This window comes from Papio anubis, chromosome 5 (genome assembly GCF_008728515.1).
Source record: "Papio anubis isolate 15944 chromosome 5, Panubis1.0, whole genome shotgun sequence".
NCBI lineage: Eukaryota > Metazoa > Chordata > Mammalia > Primates > Cercopithecidae > Papio > Papio anubis.
This window is the reverse complement of record NC_044980.1, coordinates 171,766,704-171,791,489: the sequence shown is the minus strand read 5'-3', so window position 1 is coordinate 171,791,489 and position 24,786 is coordinate 171,766,704. Positions and strand designations below refer to the sequence as shown.

Here is a 24,786-nt window from a genome sequence, read left to right as displayed (position 1 = left end):
TTCCACATCGGCCCTTCCAGATCTGCCCGTTCCTTCTGCGAAGGTGTTCCATCCCGTGGATCACTTACTTCACCAGAGCTTGACTGATGGGGGCTTTACTTCTTTTCAGTATTCACTGTTTCTTATAATGCAGCCCTGGATATCCTTACACTTATTTCCTTGGCCACTTGTATGAGGACATTTGTAGGATTAAATTCAACAACTGGAATTGCACGTTCAAAAGGTTTGTGCATTTTCAAATTTGATAAGGATGACCACAACCCTAGGATGGTTGGCTGGGTCCATTTCTCTCAGCATGTACCCCTGATCCATACATTTTTATTTGGACAATCTAATGCAGGTTATTTCTTTAATTATAGGGTGAGGTTGAGCATCTTCTCATACACTGAAACACTGCTCGGTAGCTCACGCCTATAATCCCAACACTTTGGGAGGCCGAGTTGGATGGATCACCTGAGGTCAAGAGTTCGAAACCAGCCTGGCCAACATGGTGAAACCCTGTCTCTACTAAAAATACAAAAAAAAAAAAAAAAAAATTAACCGAGCCTGATAGCAGGCACCTGTAATCCCAGCTACTTGGAAGGCTGAGGCAGGAAAATCGCCTGAATCTGAGAGGTGGTGGTTGCAGTGAGCCGAGATCACGCCACTGTACTCTAGCCTAGGCAACAGAGACTCTGTCTCAAAAAAAAAAAAAAAAAAAAAAAAGCTGCTGTCTTTTCTTTTCTGAGAACTGTCCCCTCATACTGAAATGGGAAAAGTTCCCTTGTCCTCCTCGCAGGGCGTGCAATGGGGGTGTGGCTCGCTTCTTCAGTGTCCTCTGCTCAAACCTCCAGTGTAGCATAGGGACAGGCAGGCTGTGGGCTCCGAGCTCACGGCAGCGTCTAGGGGTGGATGTTCACAGCTCCTGAAGCACCAGTGGGCGTGTGCCACATGCGCTCTTTCAGTTTAGCTGTCTATAGGCAGCTTGTGTTAACCAGCTCAATTAGATCCTCCACCTTGGCGCAGGGACGGTGGGCTTGGAGAATGAGTGCGAGGTTTTATCAAGTGGAAGTAGCTCTCAGCAGATGGGGGAAGCCAGAAGGAGGATGGGGTGCAAAGGTTTTTCCTTGGAGTCGGGCCGCTAAGCAGCCTGGGCTCTCCTCTGACTGCCCCAGCCAAACTCGTTCTGCTTCCGCTGGTCGGTGGCCTGCAGCTGCCAGTGCTTGTTGGTGCGCTCCTCTCGACGTCCAGCCGCCCGTGTGTTCCTCCACTCATGTGCTCCTCTCGACGTCCGGCCGCCTGCGTCTGCCTGTTAGGGTCTCAGGGGTTTTTATAGGCACAGGATGGGGGCGTGGTGGACCAGGGTGGTCTTGGGAAGTGCGACATTTGGGCGCAAAGGCAAGAGTGCCTGTCCTCACCTAGGTCCGTGAGGGTGGAGCCCTTAGCCAGGGACTACGCCCTTCCCGCTTCCATATCATGTAAAGGGGGCATGCCCTTCTCCACCCGGCACTTTTGTATCAATACCGTTTGTCCATTTCCGTTTTGGATTGCTGGATTGTTTCTTGTTGATTCGTAAGAGCACTTTATGTATTAAGGAAATCAGTCCTTTGTCTGAAGCGCACATGATGTTGGTGAGCCCTTGGCTGTGTAGGGCTGAACTGAGAGTCCATGAGAGGGAGGAGGAGCCTGGTGCCCGCTGAGTGTTAGTTGCTATGTGAATAACCAGGGAGCGCTCCTCAGGCCCCTGCGTGAGGATTCCACTGTGAAACACGTCCATCAGGAGCTGTCCTTCAAGATGGGAAAGGGATGTGGAGAAAAAAGCGGGGTGTGAACTGTGGCCCGGGAAGCTTCAGTCGCTGTGAGGCAGAGGCAGGCAGACTCACTCTGGTTGGCCAGAACCTTACTGTGCTCAAAACTCTCCAGGTCAGACGGAGGAGGATACAGGTAAACAGGTGCTCAGGGCATGGAGCTGAGGTGGCAGACAGCCCTGGGGGCCCAGCTTTGGCTCATTTCACAAGCAGCACAGTACCTACATTATCCTTAAGTTGCTTGTCAGTATTTAGAGATCAGAGACTTCACATGCAAATCCAGATTTCTTTCTTCCTTACAAAAATAAGAAGACCAGCAACGTGGGCCTGCGCCCTCCTCGCCACCGCTGGCCACCTCGGGCTGGAGACAGCCTGCCCAGGGCCCACTGTCCCTCTCATCCCCCTGCCCACATGACTTTTCTCATGAGAGCAAAATATTCCTGAGTGAAGAGGAAATAAGCAAAAGGTGAGCCAAGAGGGCCGCACGCTTCAAGGAAAAATGGGAGAGAGAGTGTTTCTCTCTGTTCAACATGCGAATAAAATATGTCTGGGTCAGAGAGATGGGGCATCGGGAAACATGCCCAGCCTAGCAGGGACCCGCAGGTCGAGGGTCAGGGAGGCCCGGGGGAGAGTTGCTGTGGCACGAGGTACACCCTGTGACCTGCGGCCAGCAGCGTGTTGTCAGGATGGCGCCTACAGATGTCAGGATGTGCCGGGAGCCATGGCAACAGCTCCCAAGAAAAAGGGGAGAAGATGGCGGCAGCGTGCACCCACTGCAGTGAACACACACAGTGCCCGCCTGCCCCGCGGACCTCATGCCACCCTCACGCTCTCCCTGTAAATGACAGCCAGGAAGGAAACCGACACAGGCTCCACAGCCAACTGCTCCCACCAAGGAGATGCACACTCCGCCCGCATCCACGCTGCGCCTCCTCCTACCCTGTCCTGTCTCTGCCTGGTCAGAAGTAGCATAAGGATAACTACAGTTTTCCATTTATCCAACAGGCGTTTTTTGGCCCCAGTCTTCCGGGAGTTCACTGTAGAGCATGTGTGTGTGTGCGTGCATGTGCACGTATGTGTGTGTGCGTGTGTGCATGAGTGGGCATGTCACACACACACACACGTGTGACATGCACATTCACACACACCCAGGCTCATACATGTACATGCACACACTCATATACACTCACATGTGATGAATGTATGCATGTGCGTTTGTGTGCCTGTGTGAGAGTGTGTAAGTGCATTCGTGTGTGAGTGTGCATGTGTGAGATTATGTAAGGGCATTCACGTGAGTGTGCGTGTGTAAGTGCGTTGGCATGTGAGTGTGCATGTGTAAGTGCATTCGTGTGTATGTGTGCATGTGTGTGTCAGTGCATTCACGTGAGTGTGCCTGTGGTGCATTCGTGTGTGAGTGTGCGTTGGCTGTGGATGTGAGTGCGTGCATGTGCATGTGTGCATGTGTGTGCGTGCGTAAGTGCGTTGGCGTGTGTGCATTCGTGTGTGTGAGAGAGTACATGCATTCGTGTGTGAGTGTGCGTGTGTGTGGATGTGAATGCGTGCATGTGCATGTGTGCATGTGTGTGAGGAGTAATCATTGAGCAGGCCAGCCTATGATAGTGACACCCCAGGGCACTCTTCTGGAGGTGGTGCCATACAAGCCCTGGCAAATGGTAGTTACCAAAATACTTGAGTGAACGAACAACGAACAAACGAATGAAAATGAAGGTTTTGGGAGCCAGAGAAGGAGACAGTGACTTGGCCTGGTGGGGGACATGGGCCCAGGGCAGGCAGGGAGGAACTGCTGCAAACAGGAGGAAAGTCAGGCTGGTCCTGGAAGCAGGGGGCGAGGTTGCCTGGCAGACAGTGGCAGCAGGACCAGGCGCTCTGGGGAGAGTACGCCCACCCTGGGAGAAGGATGTGGAGCTTCAGAGGCAGCTGGCACTGCAGGGGCTGCTGCCAGACTTGATGCCCTCTCAGGACTTGGCAGGAGTCAGTTCACAACATGCATGGCCGTGACGGCAGCCGCATCACCTCTGCAGGGCAGGCAGAGCACGCGGGCAGCTGGTTGGCAAGCACGGACCAGAGGGCCACCCACCCAGCCCATCTCCGTGAGCCACAGGCCTGCTGCTGGCTGCTACCTGGAAGGGTCACACCAGCTTTTAAGCCAAGAAAAGGAAACCCCAGGCTTTTAAAGTAGAATTAGGATGATTTTTATAGTTTCTGCCTGACCAGCTGCTGGTCCAGTCTTCTGAGCCCTCGTGGTGTTGGGGGCAGCTGGGGCACAGTGAGCAGGGCCTTTGCCATCTTCTCTGCAGGAAGGGCGGCCCTTCCTCCCCTCCTGGTTCTCAGGGTGGCCCTGGGATCTGGGCTTGGAGTGCATCCCTGCCACCCCCCTAGTTGGTGTGGAAAGGCCCCTGTGAGGCTGCCTTGGGGATTAAATTTTCGGGACTCAGCACTCACTCTGATTTCTGATTTCCTCCCTTCTCCAAATAGGGCTGATCCAATTAAGCCTCGTCAACACCCTGGCCCGGGTGCTGTGCGGGGAGCACGAGGAGCCCGTCCCTCCTCATCCGCAGCTGGGGTATTCTAGGGCAGGACGCATCATGGGACAGGAGTGTGTGGGGTCCACCAGGGCTGTCACCACCCCCAACCCCAGGCTTCTGGACCCGTGGAGTTCACACAGGAAGACAAAGGGGAGGAACCCCCGCCCCTGCAGGATTGGATGACATGGCCTGGGCTCAGAGTGGCGGCTACCTGGGGGCCTCTCGGTGCCGTCTCCGAGTCTGCACCTCGGCATTTACCCGTGGGAGGGGCAGGTCTGAGAGAAGATCCCACAGCCAGGCGGGAAGGACAGAGAAGCCAGAAACAAAGGTTGGGCAGGCCTGCTCCTCATCCCCATGTGGGCTGGAGCAGAGGAAAGGAGGACATGTGGTTTGGGGGCCCAGCACCTGTGGAGAGAGGGGGGTCCCTGACACTCACTGGGAGAGAGGGCTGAGGGTCTGGGAAGTTCCAGAATCTTGAGCTGAGGGGGGTGTGGTGAGCATGGCATCACCTCTGTGGGGGGTTCTTCTCTGGGCAGATCCAGGGAGCCTGGCCGCTGCCCACCCACAGGGGGTTTCCCTGCTCCCGCAGGAGTCGCAGGGGCATGGGAGCATCCTGGAGGATGGGACATCAGGGCATGGGAGCGTCAAGAGGCCCCAGACCCCACCACCCTTCCACCCCCAGCATGGGGGAGAGCTGGAGTAGTCTCTGGGGTTGTCCTTGGTCACTCCTGCACCTTGAGCAGGCCCTGGACAGACACGGGGACTGTGCTTGGTGCTGTGACTGAAAGTGGGGGGTCTTTGTGCCCCAGGGTCATGGTGGGTGTGACGGCAGCAAGGTCCCCAGCTGGGCCAGGGTCCCGGTACCTTCAGCTCCCTCTTGGCTGCTGACCAGGTGCAATCACCACCATGGGCCATTGGAAGCTCGGGATGCGGGGAACAGAACCAGATGCTGGGGTCACACGGGGTGCCTGTTGCCTGGGCCCTGGGCTTGTTCCCTCATTTGCGTAGAGAGGTCCCATGCCCCCTCCACCAGCTGCCATGAAGAAGAAACAGGAGGGTATGAAGTCCCTGGTCCCCGGGCATCTGGGGAACTCTTCCTCCTAGGAAGGCAGCTTGTTGGCACAGTGTGGCCCACCGGGCAGTGCTGCCCCAGGTCCCACCGTCAGCCAGGAAGAGCCTGTGCTCGGCCCCAGCACTGCTGTGTGCCTGGCCTCCTGATCCGGAGGGGTGGGGAAGGAGGAGGGAGCAGAGGTGGGCGCTGAGTCCCTGCACGTGGCTCATGGCCGGGTAGGAGAGGGCCTCATTTGCACAGGGTCAGGCAGCATCTGAGACCTCCCGCTTGTGCTGGCTGCAGGCCCTTCCCAGGGGACCAGGACCTCACCCCTGCAGGGCCCACGCCCACCCTGCATGATCCAAGGACATGAAGGCCACAACAAGGGAAACTGAGGTTGGCGGTTGGAGAAATGCCTTTGGAACTTGGATTTGAAGAGTGCAGTGATGGGTGAGGCGCAGATTCTGCTGGAGTCAGGAGCGTGGGCAACACAGAAGGCATAGAGGGTGGAGGGTTGGGTTGCAGAGAGCCTGAGGAGTGAGGAGGGAGCTTTGAGGGAGAGGGAGAGGCAGGCTCTGCTCCTGGCGTGGGCCCGGCTGCATGCGGGCGCCACTCCCCAGGTGGACAATGCAGCTGGCAGTGCAGCCAGAGGTGCACGTGCAGGCGGAGGAGGCACCAGGCCCTGGATTTTCTGAGTGTCAGGTACCTGAGGCCGTCCGGGGAGCAATGCCGTGCTTCCAGATGTCCAAACTGGGGGCTCTGGAGCATGTACCAGGCTGGTGACAGGGATTTTCCACCTGTCATCTGCTAAGCCACTGGCCAAGGCTCTGGCCACATGGGTCCCGTGGCACTGGCTGCCAGCACCCCCCTTGCCAGCCCCCACCTCCCCTGCATTCGGATCACAATCCCTGGGAGTTCTCCCTTCCGTTGGGACCCGTGGGTATCTTTGTTTTGTTCTGAAGTTCACAGTGAATGTTTTCATTAAAAGACCTCCCGGCGTCTCCATTGGCCCCCACCACCTGGCTGCCGTGTGCTGCGGTGCCCGTGTGAGATTACCCAGACCAGCTCCCCTTCCCTGGGCCAACTGCCCAGCAGAGAGAAGGCTTGGAGCCCTGGGGGCTGTGGCAGGTCCTGGGGACCCTCCCTGGCTTAAGCAGATGCTAGGCAGGGGCAGGGCTTGGCGGCTCTTCTCACCCGCCCCAGCCTCTGAAGGCCCCGAGACCCCCGTGAATCCTTGGAGGTGGGTGGGCTGCAGGGGCTGCTGGAGAGTGGCACGGGGCAGGTGCAGAGGAGCCTCGGCAGTTTGGCAGGTGTTGCGGGGAAGAGGGGAAGTTGTGTTTGGGAACCTCTGTGAGGACTGCAGACAGGAGGCCCCCAGACTTGCTGCAGGACACCTCAAAGGGGCTCACACAGCTGCCGGTCACTCAGCATGGCCCTGCTGGCTTGGCTCAACCTCAGCAGCCTCACACCTCTGCTGGACACCCTTTCCCAAGGACACGGATCTGGGAGCTGGACCAGAGCCTGGCGCCTTTTCTGGTCATAGACTTAAATACACAGCAGACCTCCTTGCCGCACACTGGGAGGTGCAGCACAGGGCAGAAGAGACTGGCCTGGTCTGATGCCTCAATAGTTTGAGAGAGCTCTGGCTGCAAAGCCAAACCATGAGGTCTCTCTCAGGCCAGCACTTTTGGCTGTGTCTGTTTGTGAGGGCACACAGGACTCTTGCTGTTGCAGGAGACAGAAAAGCTAAATGAATTGACTGGAAGAATTAGAATGTCCAGGGGTGCATCAGCTTCAGTCGCAGCTGGATTCGGGGACCTGAAGGGTGTCAGCAGCCCACGGGGCTGCCCTCATCTCTCCCCTCTGCTGCTCCTGGGAGAAAGAAGTACCCAGCAGCCCCAGAGTCACATTTTCCCAGCACAGAGGAAAGCACGGGAGTCTTCCTGTGCTCACCAACACACAGCATCGGGTTCCAGTGGCCCAACAGGACCCCTCGGGCACTCCTGGAGCTGGGGTGCAGTGGGGTTGGCTCCCCATGAGCCATGTAGGGTGCACGTAGGGGAGCGTGGTTCACTAGCAGAAAAGGTGTGGTGGCCAGACAGGGCAGGCCACCATGCTGCACAACTCCAGGTGGCTCCGTGAGGGTGTGCGGGTGCTGGGCAGGCCAGGACCTTCTGTGTCCACCACCGAGAGGTGTCCTTTGTCCTCTGCTGTGGCGGGGGGGTATGTTCTGAGGACCAGCCCGGAGAGGATTTCTCTCCTTTTTTAGTGCTTCCTTTTTCTCCCTGAAGCTCTGCTAAGGCTGAGCAGGCCTGGGCTGGAGCGTCCATCTGTCCGTGGGGCAGCCCATCATGTGGGAGGTTAGAGAACTGTCAGGACTGCCCCTGAGATTCGGCACAGCTGTTCCCGATGCGCCCCCGATGGCCAGGCCGGCCGCAGGAGCCCCTCCCCACCCTCCAATCCACCTCAGGTCATAAAAATGGCACTGGATGAGCTGCGTCTGTTGAAGTTGCAAAAATTAATTCAAAGTCGGTAATAAAGTTATAAAGGGCTGGGATGAAATAATCCTAATGAGCATCTTTTAATAAACTGCACCAGTGGGGCTCCGTGCTGATGGCCCCCGTGGGGCTGAGCCTGCCTTCTGCTTCCCAGAGCCTCCAAAGAGCCTGACTGCTTCCAAACAGGGCTTTCTGCCGTGTCCTGATTACACTTCCACATACACATATTTCATCTTAATGATGATCTTTAGGGGAATGCGCAGCCAGAGCGACTGTCTCTTGGTTGGTAGCAAATGGAGGGGATGACCTTGCTCCCGTTGACCTCCCCTGAGTAGGCCTCCCCATGTTGGAGGAGAGGCTGCTGCTGTTCCAGGCTTTGGTCCTCCTGGGCCTGGTGGTGGCCCCTGCAGGCCCTGGCAGTGCTTGTAAGCATTAACTGGGCTGGCATTCTGGCCTGGGTACTTGCCAACGTCACGGCCTTAGTCTAATTTCCTGAGCCTCCCTCTCCTCTCCTGGGCAATATGGCAGTTCTGGCTCTGCAGGGCGGTTATGAGGACTTCCGTTTTGGGCACTCCTAAGCACTGGAAAAAGAGGATGATTTGTTCCCATCCATGTGGTTGGCAGGTTGAGGCAGTAGCACAGCACCTCTGTCTGTGTGCAGGTGCCTCAGTGAGTGTGCCCATCTGCCCTCAGGCCATCCCCTAGTGAGTGTGCCCATCTGCCATTGCACCATCCCTTAGTGAGTGTGCCTGTCTGCCCTTATGCCATCCCCTAGCAAGTGTGCCTCATTCCACCCTCACACTGGCCCCTCAGCAAGGGCGCCTACCACCCTCACGCCCCTAGCAAGTGCACCCATCCACCCTCACACCGTCCCCTAGCAAGTGTGCCCATCCACCTCACACCGTCCCCTAGCAAGTGTGCCTATCTTCCCTAGAAGCTATCCCCAGCAAGTGTGCCTGCATCCACCTCACACCGTCCCCTAGCAAGTGCGCCCATCCACCCTCACACTGGCCCCAGTAAGTAAGTGCCCTTGGCCCACCCTCACACTGTCTTCCCTATAAGTGCTCTGTCCACCTGGGCAAGCACACCGGGCCCCCAGTAAGTGCGCCTGGCCCACCTCACACTGCCCCTAGCAAGTGCGCCTGGCCCACCTGCACACTGTCCCTAGGTAGCAGCGCCTCACCCACTTACACTGGCCCTAGCAAGTGTGCCCGGCCTCCACCTCAAGCACTGGGCTCCCTAGCAAGTGCCTGGCCCACTCCTCACACCGGCCCCCAGGCAAGTGTGCGTGCACCCATCCACCCTCACACCGTCCCCTAGCAAGTGTGCCCATCCACCCTCACACCGTCCCCTAGCAAGGTGCACCCATCCACCCTCACACCGTCCCCTAGCAAGTGTGCCCATCCACCCTCACACCGTCCCCTAGCAAGTGTGCCATCTGCCCTTGCATTCAGCTCGCAGAGTCCAATACCGTGAGAAACGGCTCACGGGATTGGGGCAGCCAAGGAAAGGGCTGGGAAAGAGCCCTAGGCTTGGAACCCAAAGCCCACCCAACAGCAAGATTATAAAAAGGTGCCTAGCTACATTTTCTTTTTTTTTTTTTTTTTGAGACTGAGTCTGGCCTCTTGTCGCCCAGGGCTGGGAGGCGTGGCCGGATTCAGCCTCACTGCAAGCTCCTGCCTCCCGGGTTCACGCCATTCTTCCTCTGCCTCAGCCTCCTGAGTAGCTGGGACTACAGGCCTTTACTGGCTGGGTTTTTGTGTATTTTTAGTAGAGACGGGTTTCACCTGTTAGCCAGGGATGGTCTCGGATCTCCTGATCTCGGTGGATCCACCTGCCCTCGGGCCCCAAAGTGCTGGATTACAGGCTTGAGCCACCGCTACCATTACATTTCTTCTATAATTTTATGACTTCCTTTCGATCATCTCATCCACTAGGAATCTGTTTTTGCTTACGGCATGAGGTCAAAATTTGACCTTTTCCTCCCTCTAACCAGTTGTCCTAACATCGTTAAAACAAAGAAAGAAACAAAAGCCATTTATCTCCCCAGCCTGCTCGCTTTCTTCTTCTTTTCTCCTGCAATGAGCAACCATTTCAGGTGATCAAAGGGTATCCTTTTGTTAGCGTACATTTTTGCAACGTGAGTGTTGCTGTCTTGTGTCTGTGTATCCGTAATTTACATAGGTCGCTCTAAAGTGTCTGATTCTGTTTCTTACCTTTTACACTTGGCTCTCTGTTTTTAAGATCCATCCATCTATGTAGATCTCAAACTTCTAACTTTGGTGTACTTTGTGGGGTGCCCCCACCACATCTGCCTCTCCTCTCACGCACGGATGACCCCTGTGTTATTTCCAGCTCCCCTCACTCCACCCAAGCAATGCTGCGAGGGGCAGCTCCCCATTGCCTCCTTACAGACCTGTGCAAGTTTGCCCATCTGCAAGCCAGTCCATGGGGTGAACAATGGCACATGGGCTGAGGGTCAGCCCGAGGAGGGCACTGGGATATCCGATAGACATCCTGTGTCTTTAGGATATGAGCCACATGGTGCTATTCCTCATCATCCCCTCAGTAGTGCCGGACTGCCAGATTGTCCCGGCCTGCTCCACCTCCACTGTTTCCTAACACTATTTGCTACCTTTATCATTTACTAATTTTTTTTAACTATATGGCTACTTGAGCAACTATTTATAATTACATGCAAATGAGTATCAAAGATGATTAATATTAAAGCAGAGAGCTGGCACACACTGGCAGTGTAAAGAGAGGGCGGCACTGCCCCCGCTGGACGGAGGCTCCCGGAGGCGAGCAGATCAGTCTCCAGGTCGTGGTCTGACTCCCGCTTCTCTGGGAGCTGACAAGGCCCCTCCTGGGGAAGTCGTGAGCAAGGTCTCGAGGGAATCTTGGACTCAGCACAGTCAGGCACCTGGCAGGGCCAAGGTGGGGACCAGGCGCTGGACCTGCAGCGGAAATACGATCAGAGGGAGGGGGTTGTCCTGTACATCCTGCTTCTAAGCTCACCACGGCCTGCCTTCAGCTCTCCGTGGGGGGAAAGCTGGGAACTTCTGTGAGTGTTGTGTGTCCTCAGCAGAGGATGGGAGCGCCCCTCATCGGCACATGGCCAAGCCAACTACTGCCGAGAAACTAGGCCAGGCTCTCCTGGGTGTTCTGACCCCGGGCTACAGCTGGCCTGATGGAGGTGGGGCCTTGTGAAGATCGTTCACCCATGGATCACACTGCTCAGTACGGCTCAGTCGCCCTCCACGTCTGGTGCAGAGCCATCACCCCAGGGTCACTTCTCGCCACCCTCCATGGGCCTCCCAGGCCATGTCTTATGTGTTGGGCTCCCATTTTCTGCCCATTTTCTGTATCTGTGTCTTACGTCTTACTCTTCCTTTTTTTTTTTTTTTTTAATGGAGCACACCTTTCAGTAGCTTCTTGAGAGGAGTGCTTGTTAGGCAAATCTTTTGAGAACTGACATGTCTGGAAACGTCCTTATTCCACTTTCATTCTTGATGGGGAACGTGTCTTGGTGCAGAATTCCAGTTGGGAAATCATTTTCCTTCAGAATTCTGAAGGCTTTGCTCCACTGTTTTCTTGCATCTAATGCTGCTTTTGAGAACTCTGAGTCATGCTGATTCCAATTCTTTGTCTATGACCTCTCCTGTCACCTGATTTTCCCCTTTTCTTATTCTCTGGGAGACTTTGTAGAATGTGGCTGTCTTCATGGCCAGCCTGGGATTCAACTTTCTTGATATACCAAGTCTGTTACCGCTTGCCCATCTGTTTCCAGCCTCCCACAGTTCCCTTGTTATTTCTTCCCCTCCTGCTCTCGCTATCCTTGTAGGCTTGTGACTTTAAATTTTTTTTTAAATTTCTTTACTAAACTTTTCATGGGATTGTAGAAAGGAGCCAAATCAGATATCTGTGTTCAGTTTTTACCTGGAAACCCACATATTCTTGGGTCTGTTTTTGGAAGTTTTTGTTTTGTTTTGTTTTGTTTTGAGATGGAGTTTTGCTCTCCTTGCGCAGGCTGGAGTGCAGTGGCATGATCTCGGCTCACCACAACCTCCGCCTCCCGGGTTCAAGCGATTCTCCTGCCTCAGCCTCCTGAGTAGCTGGGATTACAGGCGTACGCCACCACGCCTGGCTGATTTTGTATTTTTAGTAGAGATAGGGTTTCTCCATGTTGGTCAGGCTGGTCTCAAACTCCCAACCTCAGGTGATCCACCTGCCTCGACCTCCCACAGTGCTGGGATTACAGGCGTGAGCCACCGCGCCCAGCCTGTTTTTGGAAGTTTTATTCAGCTCCATTGATCTGACATCACTGTGTTTTCATTAACATTATTTTATAATACATTGCATTAATTTGAAAGACACATACCTCCTTGTTATCATTCTTTTCCATTATTTTTCTGTCTGGTGTCACGTATAGTCTTCCAGATGAATGTCGGAATCACTTTGTTGGGTTTTAACAATTATTTGATGGAGAGTATGTTACATGTATTGATTCATTCGGAGAAGGATCAGCTTCCAGTCCAGGATTATGTCAGTGTATCTTCATTTACTGAGGTCTTCGTTTGTGTTTTTGGAGATTTTAGACTATATTATACTACTTTTTGTGTAGTCTTTGAACGTTTATTAGTTTTTGTTTATTCTTAGATACTTGGGAGTTTTGTTCTTGTAGTTGATAAGCTCTTTTTTCCACTCTACTTTCTAGCTGGTTATTGCTATGTTCAAGAAAAGCATTGATCTTTGCATACTTACTTTTTGTGAGATGAGAAGTATCTATTCCTCGTGGGTTTGGTTAAACTCTTCTATGGAAGCATTTCTCTGACTACTCTTTCAATTTCTTCTGAGGTTATGGGTTTATTCAGGTTTTCTACTTGAGCCATGAGTGGAAAGGACATTTTCCATTTAGTCTAGGCCCATTAGAACTGTGCTTTTAATTTCAGATGTTTAGGGTTTAGGGTTTTATTGTTGTCTCTGATTTTGTCTCAGTCATGGTGATCGTGGGCATGATTTTTGAGTTTTGTGCCCTAATGTGTGGTAAAATGTGGCACTTCTCCCGTGTGTGCTTGACAAGGGCATGGTTCTGGTTGTTGGGTCTGAACATTAGGTTTTCCTGTTAATTCCAATAGTTTCTATCCTTACCTAATGTATCAAACTTGTCTGGAATAAATGTATTACAGTGCTCCGATCACTGTGGCCTTGTCTCTTCTTCCTTGCATCAGGTTGAAGCTCTTAGGGGCATAAACTTTCGTATCTTTTACATTTTTTCCCATGAGTTGTTTGTTTTATCAGTTTGTCTCCTTAAATGCCTTGGTTGGCGATTACATGGTACATGTTTCTTTGCCCCACTTTTTTTTTAGCTCCTCCTGGTCACTTCGACTTGATTACTCCATATGCAAGTAATTTGTAGCTAGATTTTGTTCCATCTCATACTCCTCCAACCGTCACCACACTTTTGCTTCTGGTCTCGGCTCCCCACCCCCCAGTGTGGCCCCTCTGGCCCTGCTGCACCTGCCTCTCATATCCCAGTTCCCAACTCCCCCAAGGCCCCCAGCTCGCCTCTGCTGGGCCCTCTGTTCCCAAAGCATCTCTCTGTCGTGGCTTCAGCCCCTCACAGCCATGCACTTACCCGTGGGGCACTGGGGAAACTGAGGCACACCAGACCCCATGGTCTCCATCCCCCAGGGTTCTCTGTCTGAGAGGGAAAGTCAGTTAATGCCCAGGCAAATTCACAAATGAGACAAGACCTGCCCGTGGTGGAGCGTAGCAGGAAGGAAGAGCACGAGGTGCTGTTGGGAGAAATCAGGGGAGGGGCGATTTCGGTTTAGGATGAAATAAGGAAAGTTCTCCCTGAGGAGCTGGCGTTTCATTAGACACCTGAAGGAAGAGAGCAATGAGGGGGTGGACATCCCATGGAGAGGGGACAGCAGTCTGCCCTGTCACTGAACAGTGTTGTCCTCAGGTTTTAAGCATCCCTGCCCCAGCCCCTGTCCCTGTCCTCCCCTAGTGACACGCAGTGGGGCTGTGGAGGAGGCAGAGAGGGGCAGAACATGCTCCTGTCTTCCAAGAGCTCTGAGTCCCATGAAAGGCAGTGGGCTCCCTTCCTTCTGGGTCTTCCAGGGGGCCTAAATTTGGCCAACAGCAGCGGGAGCAGCAGAAAGGGCATCCCAGGTGAAGAGGCCAGCCCCGAAAAGGCATAGGCCTGGGCTTCGCACAGGGGACAGCAAACACCCGCCCGCCCTTAGCACTGCAAAGCCCCTGCCTGCCCTCAGAGCCCATGCCTGTTCACTGTACCTGCCCTCAGAGCCCACACCTGCCCACTGCACCTGCCCTCAGAGCCCACACCTGCCCCCTACACCTGTCCTCAGAGCCCACACCTGCCCACTGCACCCGCCCTCAGGGTCCACGCCTGCTCACTGCACCTGCCCTCAGAGCCCGCACCATCCCACAATGCTCCCAAGGTTACAGACTCAGTCCCAGGTTTTCTCTTCTCTAGGCTAATCATACTTGTTTCTACAATTTTTATTCCCACAAATCACCCCTCAGTGCTGGTGAAGTACAGAAAGGCTCTGGGCATGGGGACAACGTTGGACCCAGAGGCCTGCGCACATGCCCACTCGTCCTTTCTGGTGGTGTGGCTTGTCCGAGTCGTGTAATTTTTCTGCTCCTTGGTTGTTTCCTTGATACTAAAATGGGACGATATGCTGATGGTGACGAGCCTCCACCTTGGTGAGGGGATCGGATGGCTGCTGGGGGTATGGAGCTTTTGTCACTGTGAAGGGCTGTGACACACTCCTGCCTGGAGACTTGGGGCGTGCCTAGGATGCTGGCAGGTGCAGCCCTCGCCCACGTGCCCTGTGCGCTATGGCACTTTGGATGAGCCCACGGCTGCTGTGACCCACCCGTTCCCCTGCCGGAATTCCCTGGACAGAACTGCTGCTTCCACTCATTCCGTCCTCTCCCTGTTTATTGATTGACTGTTCGATGGAGTCTTTTTGTGCCACTCTAGAGACTCTGAAACAGGATGGTTCTGGAGTGCTTCCCACAGTGTCATTCTCTGACCATGATATGAGCAAAGAGATTTCCAGCTGCCATCCGAAAGGTACCCCGAGCACAGGGAATGCCAGGAACTCAAAAACTCTGTGTTACCTATTTAAAAGATGGGATCCTGCCACAGACACCTCCCTTCAGGGTAGCCGCAGCCCACCTGGGCATGACTTCTGGGGCCTGGTCAATCAGCACCCCCAGGGGGCCCAGCGCCTTCTCGTGGGGAAGGCTGCACACAGGAAAGGAAGACCAAGGGCAGCGTCATCCTCCTGCCTCCACAGGAGACGGGCAGCACTGACCACTCATCCAAGCAGGGTGAATGCTGAGGGATAGAGCAGAGGCTGTGTGAGCTCCTGGTCACCACAGGCTGGGCTACAAACATAGGGAGCTCCCAGGGGAGGAGGGGAGAGCAGCAAATAGCCCCCTCCTGCCTTGGAGGGACTGAGTGGAACAGGGGCCATTAGACCACGTAGGCAACCAGTGCAGGTGGGCAGGCCCAAGATCAAGGTTGACTGAGTCGGCTTCACTAGGAAGCCTACTCAGGACCGTGCCAGGCCCACCGACCAGAGCTCCTCATAGCAAGACTCTGTTTGGGGAACAGCCTGCAAGGGCCAGCATGTGGTCAGAATCTCTTCATGGCTTGGGTTAAGCCCACTGTGGGGAAAACTGAGGTGGTACTCGTGATTGACAGGGTCAGGGTCAATCCTATTGTGGGGAAAACGGAGGTGGCACTCGTGATTGACAGGGTCAGGGTCAATCCTATTGTGGGGAAAACTGAGGTGGCACTCATGATTGACAAGCTGGGGCTTCAGCCTGACTGCCGGGTCTGTTTGGGACAGTGGAGGCAGGAGGGTGTCTGGGCCAGGGCTCCTGTTGCCCCAGGCCTGAGGGCTCTCCCCTTGTCCTGTCCAGCCTGAACATGACTGAGGCTTCCAGGGGCCAGACTCGGGGTGGCTGTCACCTGCCAGGTGACCCAGGCCCTGTCTTCCTCTCTTCACCCACTTTACCTTGGGGCCTTGGACCGTCTCTAGGCACTGGTCCTGGGTGGAGAAGGAGTGCTCTAGAACATAATTTCCAAATTTCCCCCCAAAATTATCACGATTAAAATATTGATGGCAACAATAACAAATCCATTTCAGGTGAAACTGACACTTTTAAAGCATCTTTAGAAACCTTCGCTCTTTTTCATGGGCCTGCAACACACAATTTAGTTAAAAACTCCGCCTGCTCAGCAGAAGCAGCCTCAAGACGTGCCGCAGCCCAGCTCTGCCCGACGCGGCGCCCCAGTCCTCCTACGGAAGTGTGTGGAGGGTCCCTGCATGGTGACTCCGGGGTTAGGGCCAGAAGGACATACTGTAATGCCTTCTGGTGCCAGAATGACATTGAGGGTGGCAGGCAGCGGCCCTGGTGTGCCAAGCCCTGTGTGTTTTGTCTCCAGGTGTGGCCCCTCAATTCACGGTCCAGGGCTCCCCCTGGGATGGCCCCGTCTCCTAATTCCTCAAGAGAAGCTGGATGTTCTAGAATTTTTAAACATGAAATCTTCCAATTTTCAAATACTATTAACCAAATGTCACCACGTGGTCTCAGCGGGTGCCTCTGTGGTCTGGTTTTGCCGAGGGCACCGCCGTGTGTGACCCCTTGCTTGACAAGGGCAGAGGGTAACGTCCGGCCTATTCCCCAGGGGAAGAGGAGTTTTCCTATGGAAACGAGCATCTCTCTGCTTTCCAAGGCGATTCTGAAGGTGAACTGTCTCTGTTCTTTGGAAATGCAAAGAAATAAACGTACAAAAATAGAGTGGCGATTCCTCAACCCCCCTGTCAGGCTTAAGTCACTGGCGCTTCCTCTGGGAAGAGCATGGATGGCCCTGAATCATCCAGGCAGCTAAGCAGACTGCTCAGCTCCACACGGCCCTGCCCGCAGGCCTGCCGCCCCGCCCCTGTCCCTGGAGTGGCCCTGGGAGTCCTTGCTGTGTACATGGGTGTGTGTGTGCATGTGTGTGTACCTGTGTGTGTGCTTGTGTGTGTATGTTGAGGGGACACAGAACTGTGGAGCTGGAGGTGGCACGAGGACCCTGGAAGGTACTGGAACCCCAGCAGCTGCTCAGCCCTGGCCCCACTTACTCCTCTTTTCTGTCCCAGCCCTCGCCCTCTGCCTCGCACCTCCACTGTCTCTCTTGGTCTTGCCCACAGTCGGGCTGCAGGTTTGTGCCTAAAACCTCGTGTTCAGTCTGTCTTGTCTGAGCCAGGCTGCAGGGTGCAAGCAGAGAGCTCCTGGCTGACAGTTGGCCACGCTGGGATGCCATGGGTCTCCCCAACTGTAAAACAGAAACGGCCAAGTCCGCCGAGAGGCCTGCTGTCAGCACCGGGTGAGGAAGTGTGTGCCGGGATGGGGGCCCGGTGCCAGGCTGCCTCACTGTCCGAGTGGCCGTGCCGCCTGCAGAGGCCTGGTTCTGCCCCCAGGGCCTGTCCTGGGCCACCCTCACAGGGAGGGAGTGCCGTCCCTACCTGGAAGAGGCAGCAGGAGAGAGGCGTTGGGGGGTGAAAAGTGTTGTTCTGGAAGACTCTTTGTAGAGAGGTGGTGCAGCAGGGACGCTGGTCTCCCACAGCTGCAGGGGCCTCGGGGTCCTGTGGGTTGGTGATGTCACGATGACGTGCAGCCCTGGGTCTGTCCCGGGCCAGGAGTCTCTGAGGACCTGCCTGGGGAATGCCATGGAAACACTGGACCCTGGGGCCGGGACCTGGCTTAGACAGAGACCAGTGCAAGGGAATGGGGGCTTCCTGGACACTGGGGCTTGGGGGGCAGTGGGCAGTGTGGTCTGGGGCTGCCGTCGATGCTGAAGGTCAGCCTGGCCAGCCTCACTGTGGCCTTTAGAGATGGGCAGTGGAGGGCTGGGAACTGAAGCCTGGTCCAGGGTAGTCTCCGGCCCGCAGGACACGGAACCAAGCAGAAACCGCGCTGCACAGAAGGCAGGGACGATATCCGGGGCGGGCTCCCCAGGATGGCAGCCCCAAGTGGCCAGGGGCACACCCTGGGGGCAGAAGGTCGGTGCCTGCCCAGGGCCGACTACAGCAGAGCTGCCACAGAGGGGTTCATCTTGCTCTCGGACCAATTCAATCAGACCAGAGGCGGTACAGTTCGCCTGCGGAGGGGCCCAGAACCTGGCCCAGAGGTGTGGGGCCTCACTTCAGTGGAGGACTGAGCAGGAAGTTCTGGGAGGGGCCCAAGGAGACAGCGGGGAACACGCACAGCCCAGGATGGGCCTCGGTTTCCCCAGTCATAACAGCTGGCGGTGACACCTGGGACACCAGTCCTTTGGCACCTGGCAGCCCTTCGGGGGAGAAGAGGCGGCTCTGCCCACTCCCGCTTCAGGCAATGCGGGCTGGGGTTCCCAGCCTCTCTGTGGCTGGGTGCCAGCCCTGGGATCCATAAGGCAGACGGTGATGCTGGGCTGGGACTCTCTCAGTCTCAGCAGGCCTGACCATCGTGTGGAGGCCACTGTGGCCTGCTGTGGCTGGGGTTGCCACCAGGGGCTGGGGAACGAGCAGTCCTGGAAGTCACAGAGGTGCCTGAGCCCTGCTGTGTCTGAGACAGCTTGGCAAGTGTCTGCCACCTTCCTCTGCACCTCGCTTTCCTCTGTAAAATGGAACAATCCCCTAGGTTCGGGGTGCTGTGAGTTTTAAATGAGAGGATGGCCGAGCTGGCGAGCTGGCGCCTGGTGGGTGCTGGTGTGTCCGGGTGGGTTTGCCGTGCTGCTGAAGATGGTGTCCTCTCCTTGCAGGGGCCTCCCTGGGCAACCTGGACAGCCTCAGCCGTGCCCTGGGCGTCCTAGAGGAGCGCGTCAACAGCTCGAGGCGGAGGGCACGCAGGCATGCTGCAGACGACGACTACAACATCGAGGTCCTGCTGGGCGTGGATGACTCTGTGGTGCAGTTCCACGGGAAGGAGCACGTGCAGAAGTACCTGCTCACACTCATGAACATTGTGAGTCGGGGGGCTGAGGGGCGGGGTGGGACGGGGAGGGTCAGCCAGGGGCTGGGCAGGCCAGAGAGGCCCAGCTGCGTCCCCTGAGGCTCTGCTGATTTCCTTGTTAGCCGGAGGTGAGTGCCACAGTCTCAGGGAGGCGCTCTGGGTCCACAGGTGAGACAAGTTGACCCTCCCTGACCTCAGTTTTCTCACCTGCAAATTGCGGGTAATTCCAGCTTGATGGGCCCTTTACAGGCTAAGGCAGTTTTATGCAGACTCCAGTCATTTGAATAACAAATGTCATTCAATGGGTCATTTGAAAAACAGGTTTTCTCGATGTTTGCCGCTTTTAAAACTAAAATTATTTTAAAAGGAAACCTCATTTTACCTAAAAAGCTAACCTAATAGTAAGACATAAAGTGACGTTATTCAGCCCCAGGTAGATAGTCCTACCTTCCTCTGGCTCCGAACAGAGGCCCCTTTCTGTCTAAAGTAGAGATCAGTGTGCATTAGAGCGAGGGCCAGACACCAACCCAGGGCCCCTCCTTGAGGCTGGCAGTGGGAGAACTGAAAATCGGGGAGCGAATTCCTTTCTCCCTGTGAGTCTGGGCTATTGAAAGGGGTGTCTGTGTCCCACCTCTGTCTTCTGGGCACCTGCCCCTTGTCTGCCTGATGCTAAGAGATTAAAGAACCACCTCCCTCGTTCCACACCCCCCGCAGCCTGAGCGGGAGATGCAAGGATGCTGCGCCATGTGTGGGTGCAGGCTGTGCAGGCCTTTCCTCTCTCTGCCTCAAGTGGCCAGAGCTACTGTGGGGGTGAGGGGCATCCAGTCTTCAAAATGCAGGTTCCCAGGGGAGCAGACTGGCTCGGCTGAGCCCTGCAGGGAAAAGAAGGGGTGAGAAGGAGGACCGGGGCATGGCCTGGAATGTGAGATGCTGCCAGTGGGGCGTTAGGGGGCCAGGGGATATTTGTGGAATATATCCAAGGAAGCCAGGGCTTAGGGAAGGCTGGAGGTGGTGTGGAAGCCGGGCAGGTGGGAAGTTCTAGAACCCCGTGCTGTGTGTCCAAACCTGTGGATGAAGGAGGTCCTCTGGGGCTGGGCTGCAGGCAGGCAGCGGGGTGTGGAGGTCTGCTCGGAGTCTGCTGCTCAGCTCTGCTTTTCGGGCCAGGGATGAGCCCCCCCAGGAACCAAGCTGACATATGGGTCAGAGTCCCCAGGGCCCTGGTGAAAAGATACCTCAGGGGGAAAAGGGGGATGCGAGTGAGCTGAACACTTGACAAGAGACCCCACCTTCATGCTCACTTTCCTCTTGACCGGCCTTGCATGAGTCCGCGAGCCCTCTGGAGCCCAGCCTTATCCACACGGGGGGCTGAAGTCCGCCGCGTCGGCAAAATTCGTTTTATTTGGGAGAGCATTGTCACAATTAACCTCATCTTATTTTTGAAACGTACCTTTATTGCAATAATAATAATAAAACCATAATGGCTACAATTATTGAGCCCCTACTATGTGACCATGCCAAGCCCACGCTGGGCACCTGCCATGCTGAATTATCTTAGGAAATCCTCAGGCTGGGTCTGTGAGACTGGTAGGTGTAAAATCTTGTCTGCCTTCACAATATGAGCTCTTCCCCTAGCATCATATTGCCTTCCAACCCAGCGGGGAAAGGACTGGGCTTGGAATCACAGTCCGATGGCGGCTCCCGGCCTCGCCTTTTCCAGGCGCGTCCTTGGGATTGCTGCTCCCATCCTCTGAGCCTTGGTTTTCTCGTCTATAAAATGGGTCAGCGTTTTCATCGTGGGGGTTGTGAGGGTTAAATGAGTGTCGGCGACTGTGCTTTTCAGTCTCTCAGTAGGGTGAACACCTTTTTAGTTTCCACATAAAATGTGGTTTTGTTATCACGACGGTGACACTATCTAATTTAGTGACAGCCCAGGAGGGGTCACTGCTGAGAGCCCACCAAGGACGCTGACTGAAGGTGGGACCCGGGGTGAGTCCTTCATGAGGCCGGTGGAGGCAGATCAGCCTTTCTCCTGGTGCCGAGGGTCTCTCTGTCACAACGGCTGGTTGGAGGATGTCTAGAAGGTTCTCTGACTTTTGCCATCCAACTTTATTCAAACCCTAGTGATCCAGCCATACCCCCCATTTTGAATAATGGGAAGGTTCGTTTCTAGAAAAGCATGAGAAATTTAAAACGTCTTACATTGAGATGAGTTTTATCACAACAGAGAAGCCGTTTTAGGAGACAAGTCTCAGAAGTTGAGAAAATATTGGGCCGTGTCTTTTGTCCCCTGTTGCACAGAAGTGAGCACTGATTCATTCAGCAAACATGTGTTGACAGCGTGCTTGTCATGGGCACAGTGGGGGTGTCCTGCAGAGGCGGTGGGGCATGGCAGAGAGTCCCGGGGCTTGGGAGACCAGCGGCAGAGGGTCAGCAGGGGGTCTGTCCTCTGATCGGAGCCCCAGCTCCCGCTGCAAGAGCGCAGCGTGGCCGAGGGAGACAAGGCGCAGCCGTGCTTGGAGCATGCGTTGCCCTGACGGTTAATACCTTGCGTCCTCACTGAGAGCCTGTGCATGCCCGGAGAGTTCTAGGGACAGATCTAAGGCATGCCGGACCCTTCGGTGGTCTTGGGGAGGAGGAGCATTGAGGGAGCGTCTGAGAAAGGATGACCTTCCGGAACACTGCTGTGCGACCGAGCTTCCTGCAGTGCTGGAGAGGAGAGACGCCGGTTTTGCCCTTTCTGGCGCAGCAGCCACCGGGCTCTTGCGCACTTGAAGTGTGGCGGGTGTCCTTGAAGAACTGAACTTTTAATTTAACTTATTTGTTCCAAGATAATTTTAATTAAAAATTTTTTACTCACGGTGAAATATACAGAACATAAGTCAGCATCTTCACCATTTTTAAGTGTGCAATTCAGTGGCGTAAGCACATTCACATGGTTGGGCCACCATCGCCACCACCATCCACAGAACTCTTCATCCTGTAAAACTGAAACTGCGCCCGTTAAATTTCAGCCCTGTTCCTCCCCTCCCCCAACTCCTGGCACCCACCACTCCACTTTCTGTTTCTAAGAATTTGACTACTCTGGGTACCTCGCATAAGTGGATCACACAGTAATTGTCCTTTTGCGTCTGGCTTACCTCACTTAGCACGATGTCCTCAGGGGCCTTCCGTGTTGCAGCATATGTAAGAATGTCCTTCCTTTTCAGGGAGGAATAGTATCCCGGCCATCCATGGGCACTCGGGTTGCCCCCTCATGGGCTACCATGAATAATGGTGCCATGAACGTGGGTGTTCAGACCCTGCTTTCCGTTCTCTTGACTATAGGCCCATAAGTAGAATTGCGGGACACAGGGTAATTCTTTAATTTTTTGAGGAGTTTCCACACTGTTTTCCACAGTGGCTGCACCATTTTGCCAACACTGTACAGGGATTCTAGTCTCTCCAAATTGTCACCAACACTTGTCTCTTTTTTCTTTTTTATAGTAGCCACCGCAAAGAGTACTTTATTTGAATTAATTTGCACCTAGATGGAAGCCGCAGTGTGGCTGGCAGCTGCTGTGCGGGACAGGGCAAGGCTGGGTCTGTGCACAGACGGACTGCCTACCGTGCCCTGTCTCTGAACTGGGGTGCTGTGGGGACCTCAAACCACAACCCCAAGGGGCCCCCCAAGGCCTGGCCAGTGGTTTGTCACACTCCTCTTGTAAGTCCCAGGTGGCCACGGGCTCCCCAAGGCTGGAGTAAAAGCAAAAGCATGGAAGACAGAGGTGGTGGCAGCCGGCCGGGACTGGGCTCCCAGTGAGCTGTTTGACTGGCTGTAGAGCAGGTGGGGCTGGACAATGGCACGCCCAGAGCCCAGGGTGTGGGGGCCAGTCCTGGGCAGTGAGCTGCCCACCGAACTGGATGCAGAGAACGGTGGCACAGCCTGTGCCCTGGGAAAGGCCATCCAGCCCTGGGAGGAGGAGCTGGTGGGGGCCCCGATGGTGAGGACCCAGGGAATGCAGGCTCTGAGGAAGAGGGGAGGCAGAGGCGGGCTGAGTGCAGGCACAGCTCCACCCTGGCAGCCCTGCAGCCCTGCACTACCTCAGTTTCCCTCATCATTTGGGGTGACTTCTGCCTGCAGAACTCCCTTTGGGATCTCTTTGTGGCAGAGCCTGGGCCAGAATATGGGGTCCAGGGGTGGCACAGGCAGTTCAGCCTCATCAGTCACCTCCATGCTCCCCTCCTCTGCCCAGGCTCCCTTGTAACTGACATGGAACTGCATGGCTAGTTTTGCCTAGTGGCCTATGTGAAAGGAAGTGATTTGGGTCACCTGTGGACCAAGGCTGGTAAGAGCTTGGAGTCCCCTCCATCTCTGTCTCCCCCTGCCATGGAAACCTTGGAAACCACGTGTCCCAGAAGGCACAGCTACAGCATAGGCTCGGCCCCCCGACCCACGCCACACCATGGTGTGAGTAGGGAAACACAGCGTACACTGTATTGTGTTCAGCTGCTGAGATGGGGTGGATTCTCGGCATAGCCATCCTCCTCTGTCTGGTGCCCCTGGCTGCCATTCGTACGGGGACCAGTGTTTATGGGGCATCTATTATATGTCAGGCTAGGGGTGCGGCCGTGAGCATGACAGGACGTAGCCCTGCTACCTTGTATTCTGGGAAGGGGGACACAGACGATATTCAAGTGAAAAACAAATGGGACCATTTCAAGTAAAATGATAAATGCAATGAAAGAAAGAAAATCGTTATGAGATGGAGAAGGAAGAAGGGTAGCGGAAGGCCGGCCACTTTACACAGGAGGTCGGGGGCTGGTGCATGGGAGATACCATGGGAGCTGAGGCTCATGACAAATGAAGGATGTGGGAAGAGGTAGGATAGGGATAGCCTGTTCCAAGTCTGGGGGAGGGGGCAGGCGGCGCCAAGGCCCTGAGGCAGGAATGGGGCCGGCTGGAAGAATGGACAAGGCCTGGCCTGTGAAGCAGCGGGCACAGGTAGGGGAAGTTGGGATGAGCAAGGCCGGCCACCGCAGTCTTCCAGAGGTGGAGGGGCTGCCTGTGGCTCCGGGAGCAGTGGAAATCACAGGAGGGGCTGCTTCCTTTTCTTGTGAATGGCAAGACATGATGTTCCCTTTTCCATGGGAAAATGAAGCTGCCCTTCTCATCTCAGACTTGCCGGAAGGGAAGAGGGTTGGAAATGGAGCGTTTCACAAGGGCCACCTGGGCACAGAAAGGGGCTCTTTGGTTTAGGCAAGCACCCACCTGCCCATTCCGGCAGCCCCTGAAGGGTCTAGTTTTCTTATCTTCCTCCTTACATCTAGAAATTCTTGGTTTATCGAAATATTCTATATTTAACACAGATGATTCCTTTTATTTATGTATTTATTTTGAAACAGAGTCTCACTCTGTCGCCCAGGCTGGAGTGCAGTGGCGCGATCTCGGCTCACCGCAACCTCCTCCTCCCGAGTTCAAGCGATTCTCCTGCTTCAGCCTCCCGAGTAGCTGGGATTACAGGCATGTGCCACCACGGCTGGCTTTTTTTTTTTTTTTTTTTTTTTTTGTATTTTTAGTGGAGACAGTGGTTTCACCATGTTGGCCAGGCTGATCTTGAACTCTTGACCTCAGGTGATCCACCTGCCTCGGCCTCCCAAAGTGCTGAGATTACAGACGTGAGCCACTGTGCCAGCTATTTTTTTTACTATGTAAAATTAGCATAAATTCATGTAGATATGTGAGTATCTTCTCCCAGCAGTTATTGTCTACTACCTGGTTTTAATGATCGCACAACATCACGCCACGTGACTGTAGCACACTTTTTACCTAACTTTTTATATGACATATTCACATAGCAAAACTAATTTCTTCAGACATGCCACTAACTGTACCATGTTCA

General features: G+C 54.9%; 1 protein-coding gene across 4 annotated transcripts in view; it reads left to right on the top strand.

Annotated features, from left to right (window-relative positions):
• The window catches only part of ADAMTS2 (ADAM metallopeptidase with thrombospondin type 1 motif 2), a 232,972-nt gene that overhangs the window by 114,060 nt on the left and 94,126 nt on the right, over positions 1-24,786 (top strand). For all 4 annotated transcript variants that reach the window (XR_004183937.1, XM_031666680.1, XM_031666679.1 and 1 more), the window contains exon 4: positions 18,717-18,919. Coding sequence is in view for 3 of the 4 variants with exons in the window: in XM_031666680.1 (XP_031522540.1) it covers positions 18,717-18,919 (203 nt within the window). In the remaining variant the exon portion in view is untranslated. The remainder of the gene's footprint in view (positions 1-18,716; positions 18,920-24,786) is intronic.